The sequence below is a fragment of the Physcomitrium patens genome, chromosome 2 (genome assembly GCF_059467195.1).
Source record: "Physcomitrium patens ecotype Gransden chromosome 2, ASM5946719v1, whole genome shotgun sequence".
Lineage (NCBI taxonomy): Eukaryota > Viridiplantae > Streptophyta > Bryopsida > Funariales > Funariaceae > Physcomitrium > Physcomitrium patens.
In genome coordinates this window covers 3,634,631-3,654,747 of record NC_143411.1, presented here as the reverse complement: position 1 = coordinate 3,654,747, position 20,117 = coordinate 3,634,631, and the positions used below count along the sequence as shown (strand labels likewise).

The 20,117-nt window shown below is 36.6% G+C and overlaps 4 protein-coding genes across 35 annotated transcripts; 2 read left to right on the top strand and 2 right to left on the bottom strand.

The window, feature by feature from the left end:
- The first annotated feature begins 1,475 nt into the window (after positions 1-1,475).
- On the top strand, positions 1,476-8,036 carry LOC141044447 (DUF21 domain-containing protein At4g14240-like). Of its 17 annotated transcripts, XM_090243881.1 has the most exons (12): positions 1,476-3,170; positions 3,458-3,474; positions 3,740-3,936; positions 4,084-4,113; positions 4,477-4,590; positions 4,731-4,817; positions 4,991-5,262; positions 5,382-5,675; positions 5,920-6,051; positions 6,367-6,410; positions 6,679-6,763; positions 7,292-8,036. In XM_090243881.1, the coding sequence occupies exons 1-5, from the start codon at positions 3,065-3,067 to the stop codon at positions 4,529-4,531; spliced, it is 405 nt and encodes a 134-aa protein (XP_090100007.1). In that variant the 5' UTR covers positions 1,476-3,064; the 3' UTR covers positions 4,532-4,590; positions 4,731-4,817; positions 4,991-5,262; positions 5,382-5,675; positions 5,920-6,051; positions 6,367-6,410; positions 6,679-6,763; positions 7,292-8,036. The 17 variants fall into 17 exon arrangements, with proteins under 17 accessions (XP_090100007.1, XP_073388372.1, XP_090100010.1 ...); XM_090243896.1 differs by having other exon boundaries at positions 3,016-3,936; XM_090243900.1 differs by having other exon boundaries at positions 3,031-3,936; positions 4,084-4,539.
- A 2,272-nt stretch (positions 8,037-10,308) lies between these two features.
- On the top strand, positions 10,309-11,114 carry LOC112277128 (acyl-CoA-binding protein). The gene has a single exon (XM_024509145.3). The coding sequence runs from the start codon at positions 10,533-10,535 to the stop codon at positions 10,788-10,790; it is 258 nt and encodes an 85-aa protein (XP_024364913.1). The 5' UTR covers positions 10,309-10,532; the 3' UTR covers positions 10,791-11,114.
- Positions 10,437-15,346, bottom strand: LOC112274019 (uncharacterized). 6 transcript variants are annotated; one of them, XM_090243920.1, is made up of 7 exons: positions 14,760-15,346; positions 14,067-14,370; positions 13,788-13,908; positions 13,408-13,472; positions 13,142-13,318; positions 12,650-12,747; positions 10,437-12,336 (listed from the first exon to the last, which is right to left on the bottom strand). In XM_090243920.1, the coding sequence occupies exons 4-6, from the start codon at positions 13,419-13,421 to the stop codon at positions 12,693-12,695; spliced, it is 246 nt and encodes an 81-aa protein (XP_090100046.1). In that variant the 5' UTR covers positions 13,422-13,472; positions 13,788-13,908; positions 14,067-14,370; positions 14,760-15,346; the 3' UTR covers positions 10,437-12,336; positions 12,650-12,692. The 6 variants fall into 6 exon arrangements, 5 of the variants coding, with proteins under 5 accessions (XP_090100046.1, XP_090100048.1, XP_090100049.1 ...); XR_016498051.1 differs by having other exon boundaries at positions 12,639-12,747; positions 14,067-15,346; XM_090243922.1 differs by having other exon boundaries at positions 13,813-13,908; positions 14,067-15,346.
- A 148-nt stretch (positions 15,347-15,494) lies between these two features.
- On the bottom strand, positions 15,495-18,189 carry LOC112277108 (uncharacterized). Of its 11 annotated transcripts, none has more exons than XM_024509093.3 (7): positions 18,018-18,189; positions 17,422-17,566; positions 17,086-17,305; positions 16,860-16,944; positions 16,510-16,657; positions 16,206-16,388; positions 15,495-15,996 (listed from the first exon to the last, which is right to left on the bottom strand). In XM_024509093.3, exons 3-7 carry the CDS (start codon positions 17,294-17,296, stop codon positions 15,772-15,774), a joined length of 852 nt encoding a protein of 283 aa, XP_024364861.1. In that variant the 5' UTR covers positions 17,297-17,305; positions 17,422-17,566; positions 18,018-18,189; the 3' UTR covers positions 15,495-15,771. The 11 variants fall into 11 exon arrangements, with proteins under 11 accessions (XP_024364861.1, XP_090100032.1, XP_090100040.1 ...); XM_090243906.1 differs by having other exon boundaries at positions 17,422-17,667; positions 18,018-18,164; XM_090243914.1 differs by having other exon boundaries at positions 16,510-16,654; positions 17,422-17,667; positions 18,018-18,164.
- Positions 18,190-20,117: the final 1,928 nt, after the last annotated feature.

Genomic DNA, 20,117 nt, shown 5'->3' with positions numbered 1-20,117 from the left:
GTATACATCCTACAATAGAACATGATGGCATAATTATCAATAACTTCTAACCAAAATATGCATGGATTATTTTTAAAAAACATATATAAATTAGAAATATGCAAGGATGGCTATTACATTTGATAATAAAACTTTGACTTTGATAATCCATGATTAAATTTATGATTGTTACAAAAAGTAACAATTAGAAGCTTCTTTTAATTTGAAAGATCTTAAGTTAGTGAGACCAAGATCAAATTGAGCCCAAGTATTAGAGAATAGAAAAGTAGAAGAAGTCCTTGAGTAGAGACTAATATTAATGCTAATCATTTGTTGGTGGCCCAAGCCCAAGAAGAATGATTTGTAAGACTTGGGCCACAAATAAGTGATTCTTCTTTCTTTTCTTTAATGATTTCCTTTACATTTGTGAAATGATCTTTGTAACTATCTTCCTTGCAAATACATTGATATAACATAAGAATAAAATTTAGCTAAGACCTTATCTATAAATATATTTTTTTTATTTTGAAATAAATAATTATTTTTTATTATATTTTTTTAATAATATCCATATTCTAGAAACATTGTTAGAAGAATTTATAAATGTATATAATAAAGAAGAAAAAATTCCTACCACATTCTAAGTACTAAAAAAAATTAATTGATATGTTTTTATAAATATCATATATATTTATAGTTTTTTATTAATATATTTAATTTATCCATTACTATGAAATAATTTAATATTAAAAAACTTAACTTTATATATATATATATATATTTTTTTTTTTTTTATTTTATTTTTTTATTAAAAAAATCTTGATAAGCATTAAAGATAAAAAAAAGAACTAAGCCACACTAAATATATGTTAGGTTTTATTTTTTGACACTTTTAATAATTTTTTAGTTTTTTTGATAAATATTATAATATTTTTTTAAAATTTAAAATCTTTTAAATAATAATAAAAGATTATATTATATTTTTAGTGTTTATAGATTTTATGTTTATTTTTATTTATAATAAATAAAATTAGATCTTCCATTGTTGACATATAGTTTTTATAAAAACAATCAATTGGTGTACTACATATAAAGGAGTATAATTAATTAACTATTACTTTTTTCATGATTTAATTAAATTTTTTTATAAGTTATTTTATATTCTTTATAAAGATATAAAATTAAGTAATTTAAAAATAAAATAAATTTATTTTATAATATAAAAATTTATTTTATAATATAAAAATATCATGCTAATAATATTGTAGTTAATTTGAAACTAGTTAAAATAATTTTATATTATTGTGGTAAAATATTTTTTTAGAATATATATATATATATATATATATATATATATATATATATATATATATATCTTTTCTTACTTCTAATCATTGATAATTCAAAAAGATTTTATTTATTTATTTATTTTAGTCTACTCTTTATAATTTAAAATAAACATGTCATGTTCTTTCTTAAACATTAGTAGATTCTTCTTCTGATAAATACATTATTTATTTATGTGCATATATATATATGAATTAGATAGAAAATATTTAAAAGAAAAACATTAAAAAAAAAATTAACATACAAATTAAAACTATAGATGATCTATATAACTATAATAACCTCATCAAGAATTTTTCTTTTCTTAAGAAAAAATATTATTAGTTGGAAACCTGATGTGCAAACCCTACAATCTTTAAAAAACTTTGACATGGAGTTCTTTGTAGGTAGTGTATATAGAGACAAAATAGATGCTATTTTTAGTCTTTTAAATTTTTTCTTAAATTTCACTCTTGCTTCAAGGCTTTCTATTTTATTGTTTTAGCAATAATTATCTTAATATCTCCCTAATTTTTAAATACACATTTTTTTTTTCTTATTTATAATAATACATGAGAATATTATTTCAAATCGTCCACCCAAGTAGTAAACTTAGATTATCGTTTGCCTAAATTAATGCACTTTAACAAATAGTTTATTTGTTGGGTAGATAAATTCTTTTGAGATCTTTATTATTTATTACTTTTTTAAAATTTAATCAATCTCATATAATTCTTGACTATTTTGTGAAATGAAAAAATAACAAACATTTTTGTGCACTTTAAAGGTCTTTTCAGAATCAGAGAATTTGTATCACCAAGAATATCAATGAGTTGAATTTGACTTTCTCCAAAGCTAATAAGTGTTGTTAGTTGACACTCTTTTCCGACAAATTAGACAATGAGTTTGCATTCTTAACAACGTCACAAATGTGCATTATACAGGAATTCACAAATAAGAAATGATCTAATTTTTCTTCAAACTCTGTTTTTTAAACTCTTTAATTGCTATTTAACATACTATTTTCAAATGGGACTTACTGTGAACAACTATAGTCATTTCAAGTTGTTCAAACTTGCTCATTTCCGTTTTAATTAATTTTGGTACATGCATAAATTATTGTTTCTTTTTAATTTTCCAAGCATCCCATGAACTAAATTGCTAATTTTATTTTTAAAGAAGAAAATACATCAATAAATTGACAGTATAAACAATCAAAAAGTTGTTCACAAGGACTATAAACAGCAATAAACTCTCATGCAACTCAAATGACATCACCAAAACTTACATGAACTTCACTTGCTACAGCTCCCCAACTTGATGTCACACACAAAATAAGTTCCAAGTTAACAGAAAAAACACTTGAAAAAACAAAAGCTTTTCACATCGCCACAGATAGAAAAAGAACAGAAAAAACCCAAAAGCGAGTGTGAAAGTCATGGTGAGGCCCTGAGACAAATGGGGGAAAAATAGTATTCGTAAGGCAAAAGCCAGTTCTACGGGAAAAGAGAAACCTACAGAGAAAAGAGCCTCGGATCCACAGACTGTAAAGATCTGTGAACGGATGATTGTGAGGATGGTAAGATGGAACAAGTTTCATGTGGATGGAATGTTCATGCTTTAATTTTTTATTTTTTATTTTTTCTCTTTTTCCTTCCGCCTTTTGAACCAAAAAAACTTACCCAGTTTCTGCAGTGATCACAGTGACAGGCTTTGAGACTAATGGGCTCATCATTTTGCTGTTAGTGTTGCTGCCACCATGTTTTTTTCTGTATATGATCAGTATTTGAAGGACACAAGGACACGCCAGGACATCCATTTCAGGCTTCATCTCCGAGTATTCGACTTCTGTTGCATTCGGAGAGGTTGTATTCGGTTTTGGAAAAAGCTGGAATCTGAGTTTATGGAGAGTGTCAGAGTGTGACTTTTTGCAATGTTTTTGCTGCAATGGTGTTCTGAGACAAGCAGTTGCATGGTCAGTTCTCATGGCAGATGGGTAGTTGATCAGCAAGCAGTGGCAGGATTGTTGTTGCTCCCCCACGTCAGTTTTGTTTCTGTGTAGACTCAACCTCTGGAATCCAGATCTGTTGCGGGAGGTTGCTGACTGCATCTGTTGCATGTGGGTGAGCTGGGCGGTTTGGCGTGCAAGCAGCTTCTGGTGGGTGCAAGGTTGTGTGTCTGGAGCAAATTGGACTAAGTTTGTGAATATGGGGAGGAAACAGAAGGTGGTTGAATAATTCAGAGTCGTTTCAGGAATATTTAGTTTTGGTTCAGGGGGAGGATCGTTGCAGTGTTTGGTGAGGTGTTGGTGACAAGGAAGCGTGAGTTTGACAGAACAAGAATGCGGTGGAGGTATTATTCATCTTTTTGAGTAGCTACCGTTCTCGGTTGTGGAGAATACCGCGCTGAGCTCATCATTAGGTGATTGCTTCAGGTTGACACTCTTGTGGAGCCTGCAACCATCTATCTGAATTTTTGGGAGGTTTTTTTGCGGAGGGAGGGACTGAGCAGCTTGAAGAGGACGCAGGGTTTTTGTTTAGAAGTTCATTCGAAGAATCAAAGAAGGAAGCGGATGCGTGAATGGTGCTTTTGGGGGTATTTGGAATGGGTCACTTCCTCCGAACTGTCTCGGTGAGAAATGAAGTGTCGTCCTATTCAGAGCCATGGTGGTGGCTTTGGCTTAGTGTTTCTGTATGTCTGGTGATATTTGCTGGCGTTGTGTCGGGCCTGACGCTGGGGCTTATGTCGCTCTGGCTAATGGATTTGGAGGTTCTGCAGCATAGTGGCTCCGACGAGGAGAAAAAACAGGCAAGTATGTTGTCTGCCACCACTTCCTTGCAGCCACATCCTTGTGGTTGGTTACGTGTTGTAGGCCCTGCCCATATCTCTAAACGACATGTTCAATGAAGTGGTGGCTGTGGTCTTGTCAGTAACTTTCGTGCTTGCTTTGGAGAGGTATACATCTACACCTAAGTAACATTTACGAGTTTTTGGGCGCTAGCTTTTGTTTATCTTGTCTTTTATGCGTTCTTTTCTCAACAGCAGAAACTAATTATCTCCTACAAGTTAAAAATTGTACAGGCTATGCTATTCAGCCCCTTTCGATCAAAGTTGAGTTCAAATGCGATCGTCAGTCGGAAATTCACATTCCTGGAAATATGTTTTGTACAGGTCATTCCTCAAGCAGTTTGCTCAAGGCATGGACTTGCCATCAGCGCCAACATGATCTGGTTGGTAAAGATTCTCATGGGTTTTTGCTGGCTTATTTCCTATTCTATCGGCAAGGTAACTGCGATGATTTTTGAACACTGAAGGGCTCACAATCTGTTGGCAATGCTTAGGAATTACGTCGATGTCTAACTGTGTGACTAAAGCTCTAATGCTTAAATGGATCAAGAAATTTGCCGGACGATTTCTGAATGCAGATTCTGGATTACTTACTGGGGCATAATGATTCTGCATTATTTTGGCGAGCGCAATTGAAGGCATTCGTTTCAACCCATGGAAGAGAGGTAGGCTCCACAAAATACTGTAAGAGTGGGCTAATATTACTTCAAATGGCCTTGTTTTACATGTAAAACCATTTGATTCATTAAAGGTTCAGTTTCAATCTCTGGATATGCTGGTTTTCTGAAGTAGGTGACAATGTTAGCTCCACGTGATGAAGTGTGGTTTCTGACTGCAGGCTGGAAAGGGTCGTGAATTAAAGCACGACATGAATACAATCATTCAGGGTGCTCTAGATTTGACTGAGAAGGTGTAACTGCCTTCTTTTGGTTCACTTTCACGTCATTTTTTGGGCTGTGAAAAGTTCACTCCGGCGAATGTGGTTGTAACCATTCGATGAAATTTCGGTGTATGAAGTACTTTCCTGGGACGAATTGTTCAGACCGCTCTGGACTCCATGAAGCCAATTGAATCGACATTTTCGCTTGATGTTCATTCGAAGCTGGATTGGTACGTTCCTTTTAGACTCCGAATGTGAAATATTATATTAGTTTGATGTGTTTGTTTACGAAGTGTAAGATGACCTTACCTTATTTAAAGACCACCCTCGCTCTTTTGCTGCGGAACAGGGAGGCATTGGGGAAAGTAATGGCTCGAGGACACAGTCGTATTCCTGTTTACGAAGGAAATCCTCGCAACCTCATTGGCGTTTTGCTGGTAATGGAAGTTCGCCGACCTCAATCGACAAAGGCGACGTGCTGTTACGCCTTCTTCCAAGACCTGTAGACAATCGACAAGAGCCCACTTCTGATTTTCTTATTGCCAAGTGGCTTCTAAACATCATATTTCATGAAGAGCCTATTAACAGTCCGTGCTGAGGCCGAAACCCCTGATAGTCCTGTTTCTATAAGGAAGATGCCAAGGTAAGTTTCTTGGTGTGGCACTTATAGGAACATAAAACCTTCCATGTTTGACAATTGAAAGCAACAAAATAACTTGGAGATGTAATTTTACACCATTTGAACACCACTTCTCTTTTGATTGCACGTGGAAGCTGTGTCAATCTCACTCAGAATACCCATTTGTTGTCTTTATTTGTGTAAGTCTTAAGACTGGTGACTGAGAGACACAAGCGAAATCTAATTATATATTTTTTCTGATTGACAGAATGCCCAATGATTTGCCGTTGTATGACATTCTGAATGAATTTCAGAATGGCGGGAGCCACATGGCAGCAGTAACAAAAGTGAAAGGAACGAAAAGAAGCAGTCGTAAAAACTAGACTAATGGCAACACAAGGTCAGAATGGCCTGACATGAAAGGGGATGTAGATCTGGAGAAGTGTGTTCAAAATGAGACAAAAGCAAACGGAAACAAATAATACGAGGAAAACACATATATGATGACTATGATGACTTACTGGATGGTGAAGTTAGTGGCATTATAACGATGGAAGATGTGATGGAAGATCTATTGCGAGTGCAGTTTGCAAAGACCTGCACAATTTTTCTGGTTTAGAAAGCTCTTGATGTAATGCTATTCTTGATAAAATTTAACTCCACCCGTTATTTGCTTCATGACAGTTTGTGTTCATTTTCTTTTGTCATTTCGCAGGAAGAGATCGTGGACGAGATAGATGAATTTATCGATGTACACAAGTAAGTGACTCTTTCAGAGCCATATCATAATACATGTCCTGATGCTCTTCTTTAGCTTTAGCACTGGATATACTAATCACCAAGAAAACTTTGATTTGGCATTTTTCGAGATTTAGGCTGGCTCATATGTAAATTAGACAGGGTTTCCTCTACCATGTGACTATGAGAAGGAAAGTAGTTGTTATCCACGATTTGATATAGTTTGTGTTTTGTCTAGTAACAGTCGAAACATACCTATTGAACGTCGGCTACTGACGTCATTGTGCAGGGTACGAGTTGCAACCGCGGCAGCAACACATGGATCTAGAGGGGGTTCGATGCCACACCATCGACCTGGATCTCTACGTAGTCCGGTAAGGTACCACTGTTTCACATTTCTATTCGTGCTCGCCGAAACTTGGCATATCTACTGTTATTGTGCGTGCACAAGTAGGTTCTGATTCAATGTAGTGCCTGGTAATCAGCACATGATAAGCACATGAGAACTCAGACCCTTCAAAATAACACACATAACCTCCAGAGTTACTTGCACCTGGAAGCAATTAATGAACTCACCAGGTCCAGGTGACATATTTCGAGAGAGAAAATAGCTTTAATTTCGACGACATGCTGAACACCTCGCTAAGAGTCACATCAACACTCTATCCTTACAAGAAAACAATAAACTACGAACAGTGAATTCAAGGGATTAATCATCGGTCTTCTGCTTGCACTAATTATCGGCTTAACAATCACCAGATTAGTCATGATAGGGAGCCAAGGATAGCATCACAACCTATACACCACACCGTGAACAGTACCACGCAACTGATAAAATTATTCATGTACGCTTTTCGTGTTCAAACCCAACTTTGACCTGGAGCACTCTCTGCTGTGCGCAGAAAATGGGGCTATCGGAGCAGGGGCAGGAGACAAAGAACAAGCTCTGGCAAATTGAGGAGCAACTAGCGACGCACAGCTTAAACGGCGATGCATTAACGGCAACTCTACAAGGACTTGTCTCACAAAACTGACAATCCAGACGTGGTTAAAGGACAAAGCACACCAGACAACCAGCCAAATCAATCAATTTTTCAGAATTACGGTTTCTCCCGGCCGAAAAGCAAAAAGCCGCGGACACTTAACAGTCAACAATTCGTCTAAGTGCAAAAGGATATGGATCTAGTGCATGACTGTGTCAGAACCAGGGACCTCTGTTTGTCGATAAGAATATCACCAACCCAACGTCCCAAAGGGTTATTTTTGCAAGATCTGAGTGTGCCCCAGCTCACCATTCCTGCAGAAATACTAGTGAAGTGGATCCAACACTGCGTCAAGGTGGACAGGAAGTGTGTGCATGCTTGTGGGTAGTATTAGTGTGCACCAGAACATTGCCGAGGTCTAGTGAGGATGGATCCAACATCATTTTTTTGGCTGCTGCTGCTGCTGCTGCTTTACACAGGATCGATTAGCTTATTCAGTTTATGCAGTTTATGCACGTAATTTAGTGGCATTTGTATATTACAAATGACGGTAATTGCTGCTGCCTGGAGTCGTCTTTGCTGATGCTCCGTCAGTCCAGCTTTCTAAATTTCTTTGGCTTGTGTTCATCGAAGCAATTATTGATACTTGGAAGGTGTTCTTAAATCGTGATTTTTGGTAATGAGTGGTTTTACTGTTTGTTGTGAATGTGGCTGCTGGACGTTGAATCAAAGAGTGGACTAGAATGAAGGTGGATTATGATCGAGGTTTGATTGACAGCACATTATGTTGTAGACCTGAGTGATTAATTTGCTGCTATGAAGGGAGCGGGAAAAAACTTGTTATCACTGGCTTTCATGATCAATCAATTTTGTTTTTGTTCTCATGTTGGCTTTAATAATCCATGGGATTATTAGTTCATTTTGGCACTTTAATTAATAAATAAATAACGAAAACTTGGAGTTGTTTTGGGATAGATTTGTCTTGGTGTAGTGGGATACATCCTTAATTTTTGGATAGAACATGTAGTAGAACAGCTCCATGAGTTTCCAATATAAATGATATTTAACAAAATCATATGAATATTTAATCTATTTAATCTGAAAACCTTTAGTATCTTTAATGCTATTGTAAAGTGTAATTTAAGACACGTCATATACATGATTTTTAAAAAATAGAAAAAATAAAATAAAAAATGGTTTTCTTATTTTAATCCTCATACAATAAAATAATCAAATGGGAATGGTAATATATATCAAAATCAATAAATAAATATATATATATATATATATATATATGTCTATCTACATGTATAGATATAATAATTTAAAAAAATATTATTGATGATTTGATATCAAGAATTTTTAATTTTTAAATTAAATTAATTGAAACTTGGTTTGTGTCTATTTTCAAGTAAAACTAAACCATTAATTATATTTATATTTATATATAAGTATCTTTTACTTTTTTCGTTTTTAGTAAATATTTTGAAGAAAATATTTTATTTGAAGCACATATTTTGGTTTAAAGATTCAAAAATCCAAATGCATATATAATAAATGAAGCTTTTGAATATCTTTGTATTTAACCATCAAAATCCAATTTAATAGTAAAATCAAATATTACAAGTAAATTATGCAGTACATTGTATTTAGCTAATTCTAAAAATATATTATAAAATATTTTTCATTTGACTAAAATGTAATCATTTGACAATAAGTTTATGATGAAATTAAAATCAAACTTAACATTATTTTCTAAAGCACAATTCCAAAACGTCATAAGAAAACGTCATTAAAGAATATAATACTTTTTGAAGGACATAAAAATTAATATGCATAGAAGAGAAAATAAATAAACCGATTTTGATGAAATTATGAATACTCATGTGTAATGACTCATCAGTAAATTGTAACTGTATTTACTAACAACACCTCACTTAAGTATCTTCAACTAAAACATCAGGTGATTATAAGGTATTCATGTATTAATTGAAATAAATTTGTATTGATACTTATACACTTACATAAATGTAACATCAGATAAGTTTTTGAAAATATAAATATGTTCATAAATATTAGTGTATTACTTTTTTATGACTTTAACTCAATTCATTTTAAAGTTGCACAGTTATGTATTTAACTAGATACAAAGTTGAATCCAACATTAACATGAACACATGAGCAACATCTTTAGAATTATTATTGTTTGCAACTAATATCATTTGTAAGTGTTACAATTTTTTTAATAAAATATCTAATAATAAAAATCCTATCATTGAACAACAATATATTAAATGATAAATTACTTTAATTAAAAATATACATATAATATATGTATATGTATATATATATATCATTTTTACTTTTCTACTTAGAAACATTGTTATATCTTAAAACACATTTAAAACATAATTGCAAGCATTGTAATTCCTTGTAAATAGATTGTCTATGAAATTATTTTTATGATTTAATATTTTCATAGTAAGTTGCAATAAGCATATCACATTAAATCCTTATCAATCCTCCCTTGCCATACTATATCTTGAACTACAATCCAAATTGCCTTCCACGTAATTTATGAACCAAAGAATGGATTTTTGCCTTCAACGTAATTTATGACCCAAAGAATGGATACTTGCCTTCCACATAATTTATGAACCAAAGAATGGGTTTCTGATAGAGTACATGCAACGGTCAATTAATTTTTAACTATTTAGAATTAGGGAATAAAACTACACAAAAAAAGCTTAACATTCACACAGAACAACCAACAAATGTAGTCTCCATTATTGTGATTATTATGCTTATGATGAAAACCTAGAGAAATCAAAGACGGCAACTCGAGATAAGATCTCGAAAGAATGCAACTGCCACCAAGCAATTCTGCATTAGAACCGAGACGCCTACGTGGCAGGCTCCAATCCAGCCCACTCGGTGCCACGTAGGACTGAACCCCCTTTTGGGGCACTCCGCTAATCGGCGCCGCACGAGGCTCGGCTTCTTGTTGTTATTGTTGAACCTCCGGCGCCCATCAGTCACCACACTCACGAACTCACCTCCTGTTTCTCGATTCTCGTCACGGTTCTTGGGCGAGGAGTCGATTTCGTGCCTTGTGTGTTGATTCGGTTGTGAGTTTCCTCTTCCTTTGCGATTCTCTGAGATGGGTCTGGACGAGGATTTCCAAGCGGCGGCCGCGGCTGCCAAGGAATTGAAAACCAAGCCGTCGGACGACGACTTGCTGATCCTGTATGCATTGTACAAGGTCGCCACTGTTGGAAAGGTCGACACCTCCTGCCCCGGCATGTTCGACTTCAAGGGCAAGGCGAAGTGGAATGCGTGGAAGAAGGCGGAGGACAAGTCCCCCGAGGACGCCAAGCGGGATTACATCCTTAAGGTGCAGCAGCTCCAGGAGGCTTGAAGAAGCAGAAGAAGAAGATGAAGATTTATCTAGTTGCTCCTTCCTGATGTAGACGAGGGTGGGTTTTGGTTTTTTGACTTGTTTGGTTTTTTGTATGTTGCGACGGTGTCGGGATCGACGACCCCCCTGAGGTGGCGGAGGCTGCGAGGTTGTGTAAAGTCACTGCAGCAGGGCCGTGGCCATGGATGGGTGCTTGTGTTGGGAAATAATAGTAGATCATTGATGTGGGTGCTTGGAGAGAGTTGTTCTTCCAGCCATCTTACGCAATTTTACGATTGACTCTATTCAGTTGGAAATTCGTATCACTACAGATTCTTCTCTCGATTTCCTGCATCCTGTGTTTTCTGCGAAGCAACTTTTCATGCAATTGGGTGCTATGGGTTTTCATGCCTGTGTCTATCTCATTAGTTTCCGGGAGTGCAATCCTATGTGCACCTGGAGTTGTTGGGTCTTTACTCGTCTCATCGTTGTTCTCATGCAATCTCACCCTTTCGCAATTCTGCTAAAACATTATAAAATCCACGCTACCACCAATACTACGTCAGTAATACCCTCACTGTTGTTGAAAACACAGTATTGAACTGGCTGTGGCGAGGGAGATGAAGGGAACAAGGGTGGGAAATTACAGAGTAGGGAAGCCGAGAGAAGCATAGGATGCTTCGTTGGCTAAAAATTTGTTGCTGTGAACGTGCTCCTTCATGTTGTCATCATGGGCAACAGCGCGGCACTCAGACGCAGAGAGGACGAGGGAGCACGAAAAAGTGAGGAAGAGCAGGAGGAAGCAAAAAACGGAGGAAGAGAGAGCAGGCGCCATGGGAGCAAACAAAGACGAGGACGGCGATGATCTCGACGCAGTCGACATTGCAACAAGGTGAAGGACAGAGGGAGGAGAGTCGCAAAGGAAGGAAGCGATGACCACAGAGAAGCAATGTGCATTGGCACGATGAATCATAAATGAATGTGCATCAAAACAGATTTGTTGGGTAATTCATCAAAGTTTCGAAAGAAGGTCGTTTTGATACTGCTTTCGCCCCTAGTTACAATGTAAAATTGCGGCGATGCTTTAATTGTTCCATTCTCCTAAACACATTAACTTCGAGTCATCCTGTTTTGTTGACTTTCTCTAGTATTTGTACAAGAGAATGATGGTTTTCCACTAATAGGAAAAGGTAACCGATGTCTCCAAAATTCGGCATCTATCGTTGAAGGATTGCAAGCAAGAAATTCCTGATTGCAATGAGGTACAACTTTAACTTCACTAGTTCGGTTTTCTCACAACATTAAAAATATAGTAAATAATACTAAAAAAATAGATCATTCAAATTTGATAATTCCTTACAAACCAGCTTGCAAACCTGTAGACCCCGGTAAATATTAAGAATATATACACTGAGACACAACGAAGAAACTACCTTGAAAAAAAAGAAAAACTATCGAAATTCATCGTGTGTTGAATAATCGAACTCTTCATCATATGCTGTGCTGTAAAAAACGTACGGATGGTTCAGGCATCTAGTGTCAACCGCCCATCCCTGTTTTCATCGGCCTGAACAAACATCACAACGGTCATAATAAGGAACCGAGCATCCTATTTATGATTACCGCTCTACCAATCCTGGTATTTGCAGCCCAAAATATGCTCTGGAGAAAAGTCTTCTTGAATCCCTTCTCAAAAATCGATATTTGGGTTTAATCTGTTGAAGTTTAAGTTATAGAATGTAATGACAAAACAACAAAATATTATAACTTGTATGCAAAGATATTCTTCCACGTTAGTCAGGCGCACGAGCAACTCCTATGAGCTTCCACATGAGCACATAGAAAGACACAAGAGAGGTAATTTAATACCGAAGGCAGACCTCCTGTAATAGGTACTCGGATTGCTAATTTGCATAATACAATTCACTTGATCTGATTTTCTCCATGAGAGGGGGCAATCTCGTCTTCAATCAAACACCTAAAGGCAATCAAAACATAAGCAACCAGTTAAGAAAACATAACAAAATAATGAAGTATGTCTTAAACCATATGCAATACCGGATCGCAGACGAATCATTTCGAGTGGCACACAAAGGAGCTCAAATACAAAGAAATTCATGGCAAGATGAAACTGCAAAGGCTACAAATATGATCAACAATCCGACAAACCTACCAATCTAGCAAGGGATGCTAGCATTGCAAGTAGAGAAGAATTCCTAACATGTTCTATAAAAAAACAAACTGCTGCAAAAGAAAAATGATAAGGAATCCTACGTGAAACAGGTCATTAAGGTTTATGTACCTGAAACATAGCAAAACAGCCATCAAAGGGGTTAAAAGGAATCTTGAAGTGCGTTGGTAAGCGGACTCACCCATCCTTATTTCTGTCGATTTCAGAAAAAAGGTGTTCGGATTGAACCTGCTTCTTTTCTTCGAGCTGTTCGGCTGGGTGTAGATGTTCAGTATCATGTTCGTCCCGCAAGTGATCGAACATTCCAAGGTGAAACTCTTCCCAGTTTATCTTCCCATCTTTGTTTGTGTCATGAGTCCTGGAACGGGTTCGCAAAATGCAATCAAAATCAAGCAAGCTCTAATAAGTTTATAGGACACTTTTCAAAAACTCGTAAACAGGCATTACCTTATCTGCTCCATCCGGCACCATTGAAGCACGCGAGGGTTATTACTGTCCTCAGATGTAAAAAGCTGCAATCGATAAAAAAAATGATTCAGGTCAGAGGCTTGGGTTAAACAACAAGCCACACGGGTACAATGGATACCACTGGCCTCGGAGGTTCTGACTACACTGCAGTGTGAGGCTACAAAAAAAATCACAATACTTTAAATTTTCCTCTGCTGAAAATAATATGTTCCTAAGAGTAGCCACTTCCTCTATCCCTAGCATGTCGAACACTAATTCACGATACCTACCTAGGCACTGGCTGAGATAAGTGAGTAAAGTATTGAGTTAAAGATAAATCTGCTGAGATGATAAACAAATTATGTTATCGAAAAATTTACAAGTATTAATGAACATTCTCATTACACTCGGTAGAATTGAGGAGCCCGTCTTTGTCTCTGTCACATTCTTAAAATTGCTCCTTATACCATCCAGATTCGCCGAACTCCGTGTTGTTTTGTCCTGCAGCCACTGGTCTTAGTTGCTGGAAACATCAAAAAGACCCCACTACTGTTATTCGAGCTACTTGCACGCTGGATTCATTCTTCAAGGAACCACATCAGATACACTTTATATTGCTAACGCCAAAACCAGGCTGAAATGTAGATCACGGTGCATACCTCGTTCTTCCTCCGTCAAATGTAGAAGGCACTCCTCAAAAGATATGAGACCATCATGATTCTTGTCGTTAGCCTCCATTTCACGATCGCTTCGACGTTGCATAGCTTTTCTACCTTCTACTAAATGCCACTCTTGCAGCTCAATCAGACTCACAAAGTCATCTCGTGGGTTTACGTCGAGCAGAGAGAATAATACAGCGAGACGATGGGTAATGTTAAATTGATCTTAATCATTCAAGTATTCCTCTGGATCTTCAAAATCTGGATCCACTTCGTGAGGGTCGACTTCGTTATTCTTCAAGACCTGCAATCTCCAATGTCACTATCAAATCTGGATGGTGTCATAATAAATGCTAATAGTGATGATACAATCATACTGAAAAATAGTCTAAACTGCTCGAATCATAGAACACATTATACTTAAATTGGAAGAGGTTCCTGATAACCCGCATGAAAACCTAGTAGATGACAGACCTTTAGAGGTTCTCCTCGACGAAGTTCATTTGCACAACCTCAGAAGCAAGACTGACGTTCATCGCTAATTTAGAAAACAGTCAAATATAGCATGACCAACCAAATCAAATGAAAGTCCGAAAGTTCATGCCGCACCTAGGCCACGCGTTTGGCACTACAAAAAAGTTACCTACGTAAGACCATACACATTGCAGAACCATGCTGCTGAATGATGCTTACACTGAATGTAGAGGCTCTAAATAAAAGATTTAGGAACGGGATGAGTGGATCCAGACATCATCACGTGCACCAAGACTCACACTCCGCAGTCTGAGGATTCAATAATTCTGTAAACGAATCGCTTCCCTTTCCAACATTTGGCTGTCTAGAAGATAACAGTATCTTCCCAGCTCAAAGAATTGCCAAGGCTCCACGAGAGTGTGTGAGTACTCTCCAACAGAACAGGTTTTAGGAAAACATTCCACATTCACAAGCAAAAATTGTGAATGAAATTAACTGTATGTCATCAAAATGAAAATTCTACGATAGAACAACTGCATCGCTGGAAACGCACCATGCCAAAAGCACCGCAAATCATAAAAAGCAGTTGAGCGTGAAGCCTACGCAGCTCCAGGAGTGACAGCCCACACCACAAGGTAGGGAGCTCTTCCACTTCCATTTAGAACGCAAGTAATACGGAATCTGCATTATCACCACTGAGAACCTAACCCTAAAGCAAACAGCTCATGCGAGAGTGTTGCATTGCTCACAAGATCCACTCTCGAAAATAAGCAGCAGATAATGGACGAACGGACACCCTCAAAACGACGAGTAACAAAGTAGACCATCACATGTACGCTCCCAAGGATGTAGAAGAAGAGGCCAGGGGGACCAAGCACACTGACAGCAGAAGACATCTTACAAGGAATGCCGGTATGTGGTGATGCCAATGATGCGAAAGGCGAGAGTACAGTGTTGGTGCTCAAGACAATTAGGATAAAATAGCTTAAGGACAGTCATACAATGGGTTGTCAGAAGTTTCTCTATGAAGTTGAACCTTTCAAAATGGAATGTTGCACTACTCAAAGAAATCGGCGGAGAAGGCCGTGTGGCTGCAATTAATGCAGTCAGTACACTCTCAGCTTCACATGGATGAAAATAAAAGTCCTCGAACCTCATTGTAGCAATAATACATGTCTGCCAATTGCTTGTTCTTACATGAAGAGAACCACTTCGTATCAAACATCCGTTGTCACTGGGATACTTTAGTGCACACCCAACACATGGCATTTGGACACTCAGCGTAGTACCTCATGAAGCTGGGTGCATCGGAAGGAACATCTGTAACACTAATATGCGGTTCGTGAAACTGTGTCACTTGGAACCCCGCCTCGGAGAATGCAGTGACCCAAAATGAGAGAGTATAGAACCGGTTCACAATTTCAATTGGACGTCCAGCATTCATGCGAATTCTCAACTGCCAACGGACACAGCACACGACGTTAGCATCTGAATGCGGAGTAAAGATCCGCTGTTGATATAACAACTTTCTACATGTTCATTCTTTGAGTTATTTTATGTATTGATTGTCTCGATGAGAGCAAAGATCAGGAACATTTCAGAATCTAGACATGCTAGTGAAAAACGGGAATTAGGTCACGGTGAAATGGGAGATTGAATGCTAACCGTTCGTGGTTTGCCCTCGTCCTCGAAATATTTGTATCCAGTACCATCTGCTTTCGGTACATATTCAACGTTTCCCGTCTGCTGAGCTGTTCCAGTAAGGTATTCCACGACATGCGGCTCATAGACCATGAACGTCGCACCAGGCCGGAGCAGCTTAGAGATCTCGGCAAGCGCCTGCTTGACCTGTAGGCACAAGCTAGAATCAAATTCAACTGAAATATGCGGGTAGTCTGCCGACGGAATGATAGCTCTGTCAAGACTAAGATGCTGTTACAGATTATGTGATCGTGGAAGGAACTGATACATGTTCTTTGGATACGAGATTGCAGAAGACGTATATGCAAATCGCCAAGTCAAACGTCGTCTCCTCGATTCTCGGAATACTGGTCAAATGCACTGCAGAGCAGACGTGGAATTCGGCTTCACCTATTCCTGCTGGTCCTCCTGATCTGCTAGATGTGGGAAATCATCCATACTAGACATCATCAGATAAACTTACTCACATCTGCTAGAGTTTCACAACTTCGTTCCTAGCCACGTAGTTCAGAGATAAAACACAAGCATGCAGTAGTATAAAATGAACTGCTCCGTAGCCTGCTGTTTATTAAGTCCTCGAGTGCCATAGCGTTAGAGGTAGTGTGGTGGTACACTCACTGCGCAAGGAGAAACTGTTCCGTTTCTTTCTTTGCACCTGCGACCATTTCTGCCGCAACGTCACTTGCTACCACGTAACTTGCACCTGCGCAATCAATATCACCACCATCCACTAATGAGTATGGTTTGTAAGTAATTATCTTTAATGAGTTCAAAGAATTGCATTCAAAAAAGGGATATTAGCAACCCGGAAAGCTTTACTTGCTCCAGTAAATGGCAACCTCACCGGCTCGCAGTAACCTTGTGGTGTATTTGCCCATTCCACATCCCACATCTAGGGCTTTCCAGGGATTCCCTTGTTTGAGCTTCTCATCTGCAAACCTCTTAAACAAGCCCTCAAGAAAAGGAATTTCTAAAACATCCTTCACCCAAACGCCTTCGTGATAATCGTCCTTGTATTTACCCCATTGCTGATCTTCATCGTTCATCGTTAGCATACTCCTGTGCTGAAAGAAGCAGACCGTTACCCGTATCAATAGAGAGCTCGTGTGGCCACTCGTGCACAAGGGAATCTAACTCCAGCAGCAGGGTGTAACTTGGCGGATGGAAGTCAGGTGCCCACCTAAATCGTAAATACAACAGTTTCCAACGCCACACTGATGATAAAGTTTCACGGCTTTCGTACACACCGAACAGCGTCTCGTCTTCCGATTTTGTTTTCTTGGTTGGCAAACTCTGCTAAGGCTTTGGTGGTGAATCGCATGAATCTAAATTCATAAAAAGAAGACCACCGGATGAGAGCGAGTTGGTTACTCATCATAAACCTGAAGATTCATTTACTGCAATCCGATGTGGCGAAGTATTAACCCTGATAAATTCAAAGCACTATTTCATGATTACTCACAAGTCGTGCCGAAGGACCAAAGTTCCACGATTTCCATTACTAAATCATATTCGTAAAACGCGCATGTCAAAGGACAGCAATCACAGAGACTAACATGTTTTGACAATACCTACGAACCCTCTAAAGAAAGCTACTTCTCCAGAGCTTCAACGACAAATTGTATTCAAGGATCACACATTCAACTTGTACAAAACTAGAATGCAACAATATAAGCAGTACAATATTTATTCACAAAGTGAATGACCGAGTTTAAGCTGCTGATTCGCCAGACAGAACAACAAGCATGGGTGTGAACTCTGGAAACTTTCACTCACAGCAGGTACCACTGCAATTCTGACAAGGATGATCCGGAGCAGCGGTACAGTGTGCGACGAGCAAACACCCAACGCAGAAGTAGGTGCTACAAAGAGACGCAAATTCCTCAGATGCTAACGAAGCAGAGGAATGGGCAATGGAAAATAGTGCTTAGCATCAGCACAAGGAGCACTGGCACGGGAACAGCACGTGAACAGCACGTGAACGGCACGGGAACAGCGCCGGAACAGCCCGAAATCTCCTCCTCCACATCCGCTGTTCCCACGTTGACTTTGCATAGACCCCACGTCACCCACTTTCTTCCCGCCACAACGTTCGCCAGCTTCCACATCCTGCCCGCGGGCAGTGTGAAACATTCTCTGACGGGCAGGTTAAGGTACAAGCTATAAATTACTAAATAAATTTTGAATAAACGGGATTTTTTTAATGAGTTCCATGTAATAAGGTTGCTGTTTGCATCTGTGTTCATATGATTTGTTATAATTTTAATGTATGTTTAAAAAAAAAAAAAAAAAAAAAAAAAGGACCAAACAAGTTTTTTTGAAATCAATATTTGTTTGTCAAAATGGAAATTCTATTCTATCAAAAAAATGTAATATAACTAATATTCATAATAATAGATTTTACTACAAATATATAAAATTTACCAATAGAGTGAATTGTTAGAAGTGAATAATCAATGGACACTATTTTTAAAAACTAAAAGTAAACAAACTTTAAAATACTACAACAAGTAGTAATAAAGTATTATTTTACTATAACAATCAATTTTATACATTTGAAATTTCATTAATATCTTAGCATTTCAAATTCTTAAAAAGTAACATAAACTTTTAAAATAAATTTGGTAATTTTTAATTTAAAGACCATATAAAGAAAATTTTAAATATAACTATTATAGGAGATAATAAGGTAGATATGTGAAATTGTAGAAAGCAAATTAAAAAAAAAAAAAGAAAAAAAAAAAAAACTTGGATTACAAGAAAATAAAGGGATTTGTGATTTTTGGGGAATTATTTTTTTAATAAACAGCAATAAATAATATTTGAATCATGCTTCTTGCAATAGAAAGAGGGCTTAAGACATGGAGTTGGTTGTGGCTCTTCTTCTAAATTGTTACATTCAAGTGGAGTTGTAGGATATTATGCAAGAGGTTTGTATTATTTAAGTTACAATTTTTTGTACTCTCTTCTTTGTTGGCGCATCTTATAAATAATGTAGTTGTACATTAAGTGTTGATAGGGTATTGATTTTAATTAAATTGAGAAAATTTGCACCACACTCTATAAACAATAATTAATACATAGCCTTTTCATACAATAAAAATTTAAAAAATATATCTCTTATTTTATATTATCCATATATGATAGATTTTTTTTTTTTGGTGTATTGTTGGATTTTTCTTTTAATTTATTTTCATCATTTTGTTGTAATGACATTAATAAACTACAATAGATTCTATAAAATTTTATTGTCCTAATTGCCATAATGTAACTAAGGCTATAATGCACATTTTATAATAAAAATTGATATTTGTAGATTTGTTAGACATGTCATTTTTGTATAGATTGTCTGCTCTCTATAATATAATTTTATTTTAGTATGTTTCTTATAAATTTTGTTTTAATTATTACATGCATTTATCTCCATACTATCATGTTGTTGTTGTTGTTTTGTGTTGTTTTTCTTTTTCTTTTTCTTTTTCCCTTTTCCTTCAATTCTAATTACTGTCTATTTAGACATTACTGCATACAGCATATTCTTATATGTAAAATGGATCATACATTTATCATATTTGTATTGTGTACATCCAATAAAAATTTTCTACAATTTCATCTTCTTGTCAAAATGCCCTCAAATTTTATACATTACTTTTTTTGTTTATTTTTCTAATTTTTAGAATCTTTATTGTTGCTTATATATGAAAATTTGCCATGTGTTATATACACTATACGTTCAACAAAGATGTATATAAAAAAGAAAAAATAATATCCTACAAATCTAAAAAATATCAAAATAGATATTTTAGTTTTTTAATTTAAAATAAAAAATTGAAAAAGAAAATTTAATGCATAAAGAATGTAAAATTATTTAAAATA

Coding starts and splice junctions, on each gene's coding strand:
- LOC141044447 (XM_090243860.1), top strand. CDS start 3,886: ATGGTGCTTTTGGGGGTATTTGGAATGGGTCACTTCCTCCGAACTGTC. Junction 4,114..4,476: donor CCGACGAGGAGAAAAAACAG/GCAAGTATGTTG, acceptor TGTTTTGTACAG/GTCATTCCTCAAGCAGTTTG. Junction 4,818..4,990: donor TTTCAACCCATGGAAGAGAG/GTAGGCTCCACA, acceptor TTCTGACTGCAG/GCTGGAAAGGGTCGTGAATT.
- LOC112277108 (XM_024509093.3), bottom strand. CDS start 17,296: ATGCTAACGATGAACGATGAAGATCAGCAATGGGGTAAATACAAGGAC. Junction 16,658..16,859: donor GAACAGTTTCTCCTTGCGCA/GTGAGTGTACCA, acceptor TCCCACATCTAG/CAGATCAGGAGGACCAGCAG. Junction 16,389..16,509: donor ATCTCGTATCCAAAGAACAT/GTATCAGTTCCT, acceptor TTGTGCCTACAG/GTCAAGCAGGCGCTTGCCGA.
- LOC112277128 (XM_024509145.3), top strand. CDS start 10,533: ATGGGTCTGGACGAGGATTTCCAAGCGGCGGCCGCGGCTGCCAAGGAA.
- LOC112274019 (XM_090243923.1), bottom strand. Junction 12,748..13,141: donor ATCGACAGAAATAAGGATGG/GTGAGTCCGCTT, acceptor GATTGCCTTTAG/GTGTTTGATTGAAGACGAGA.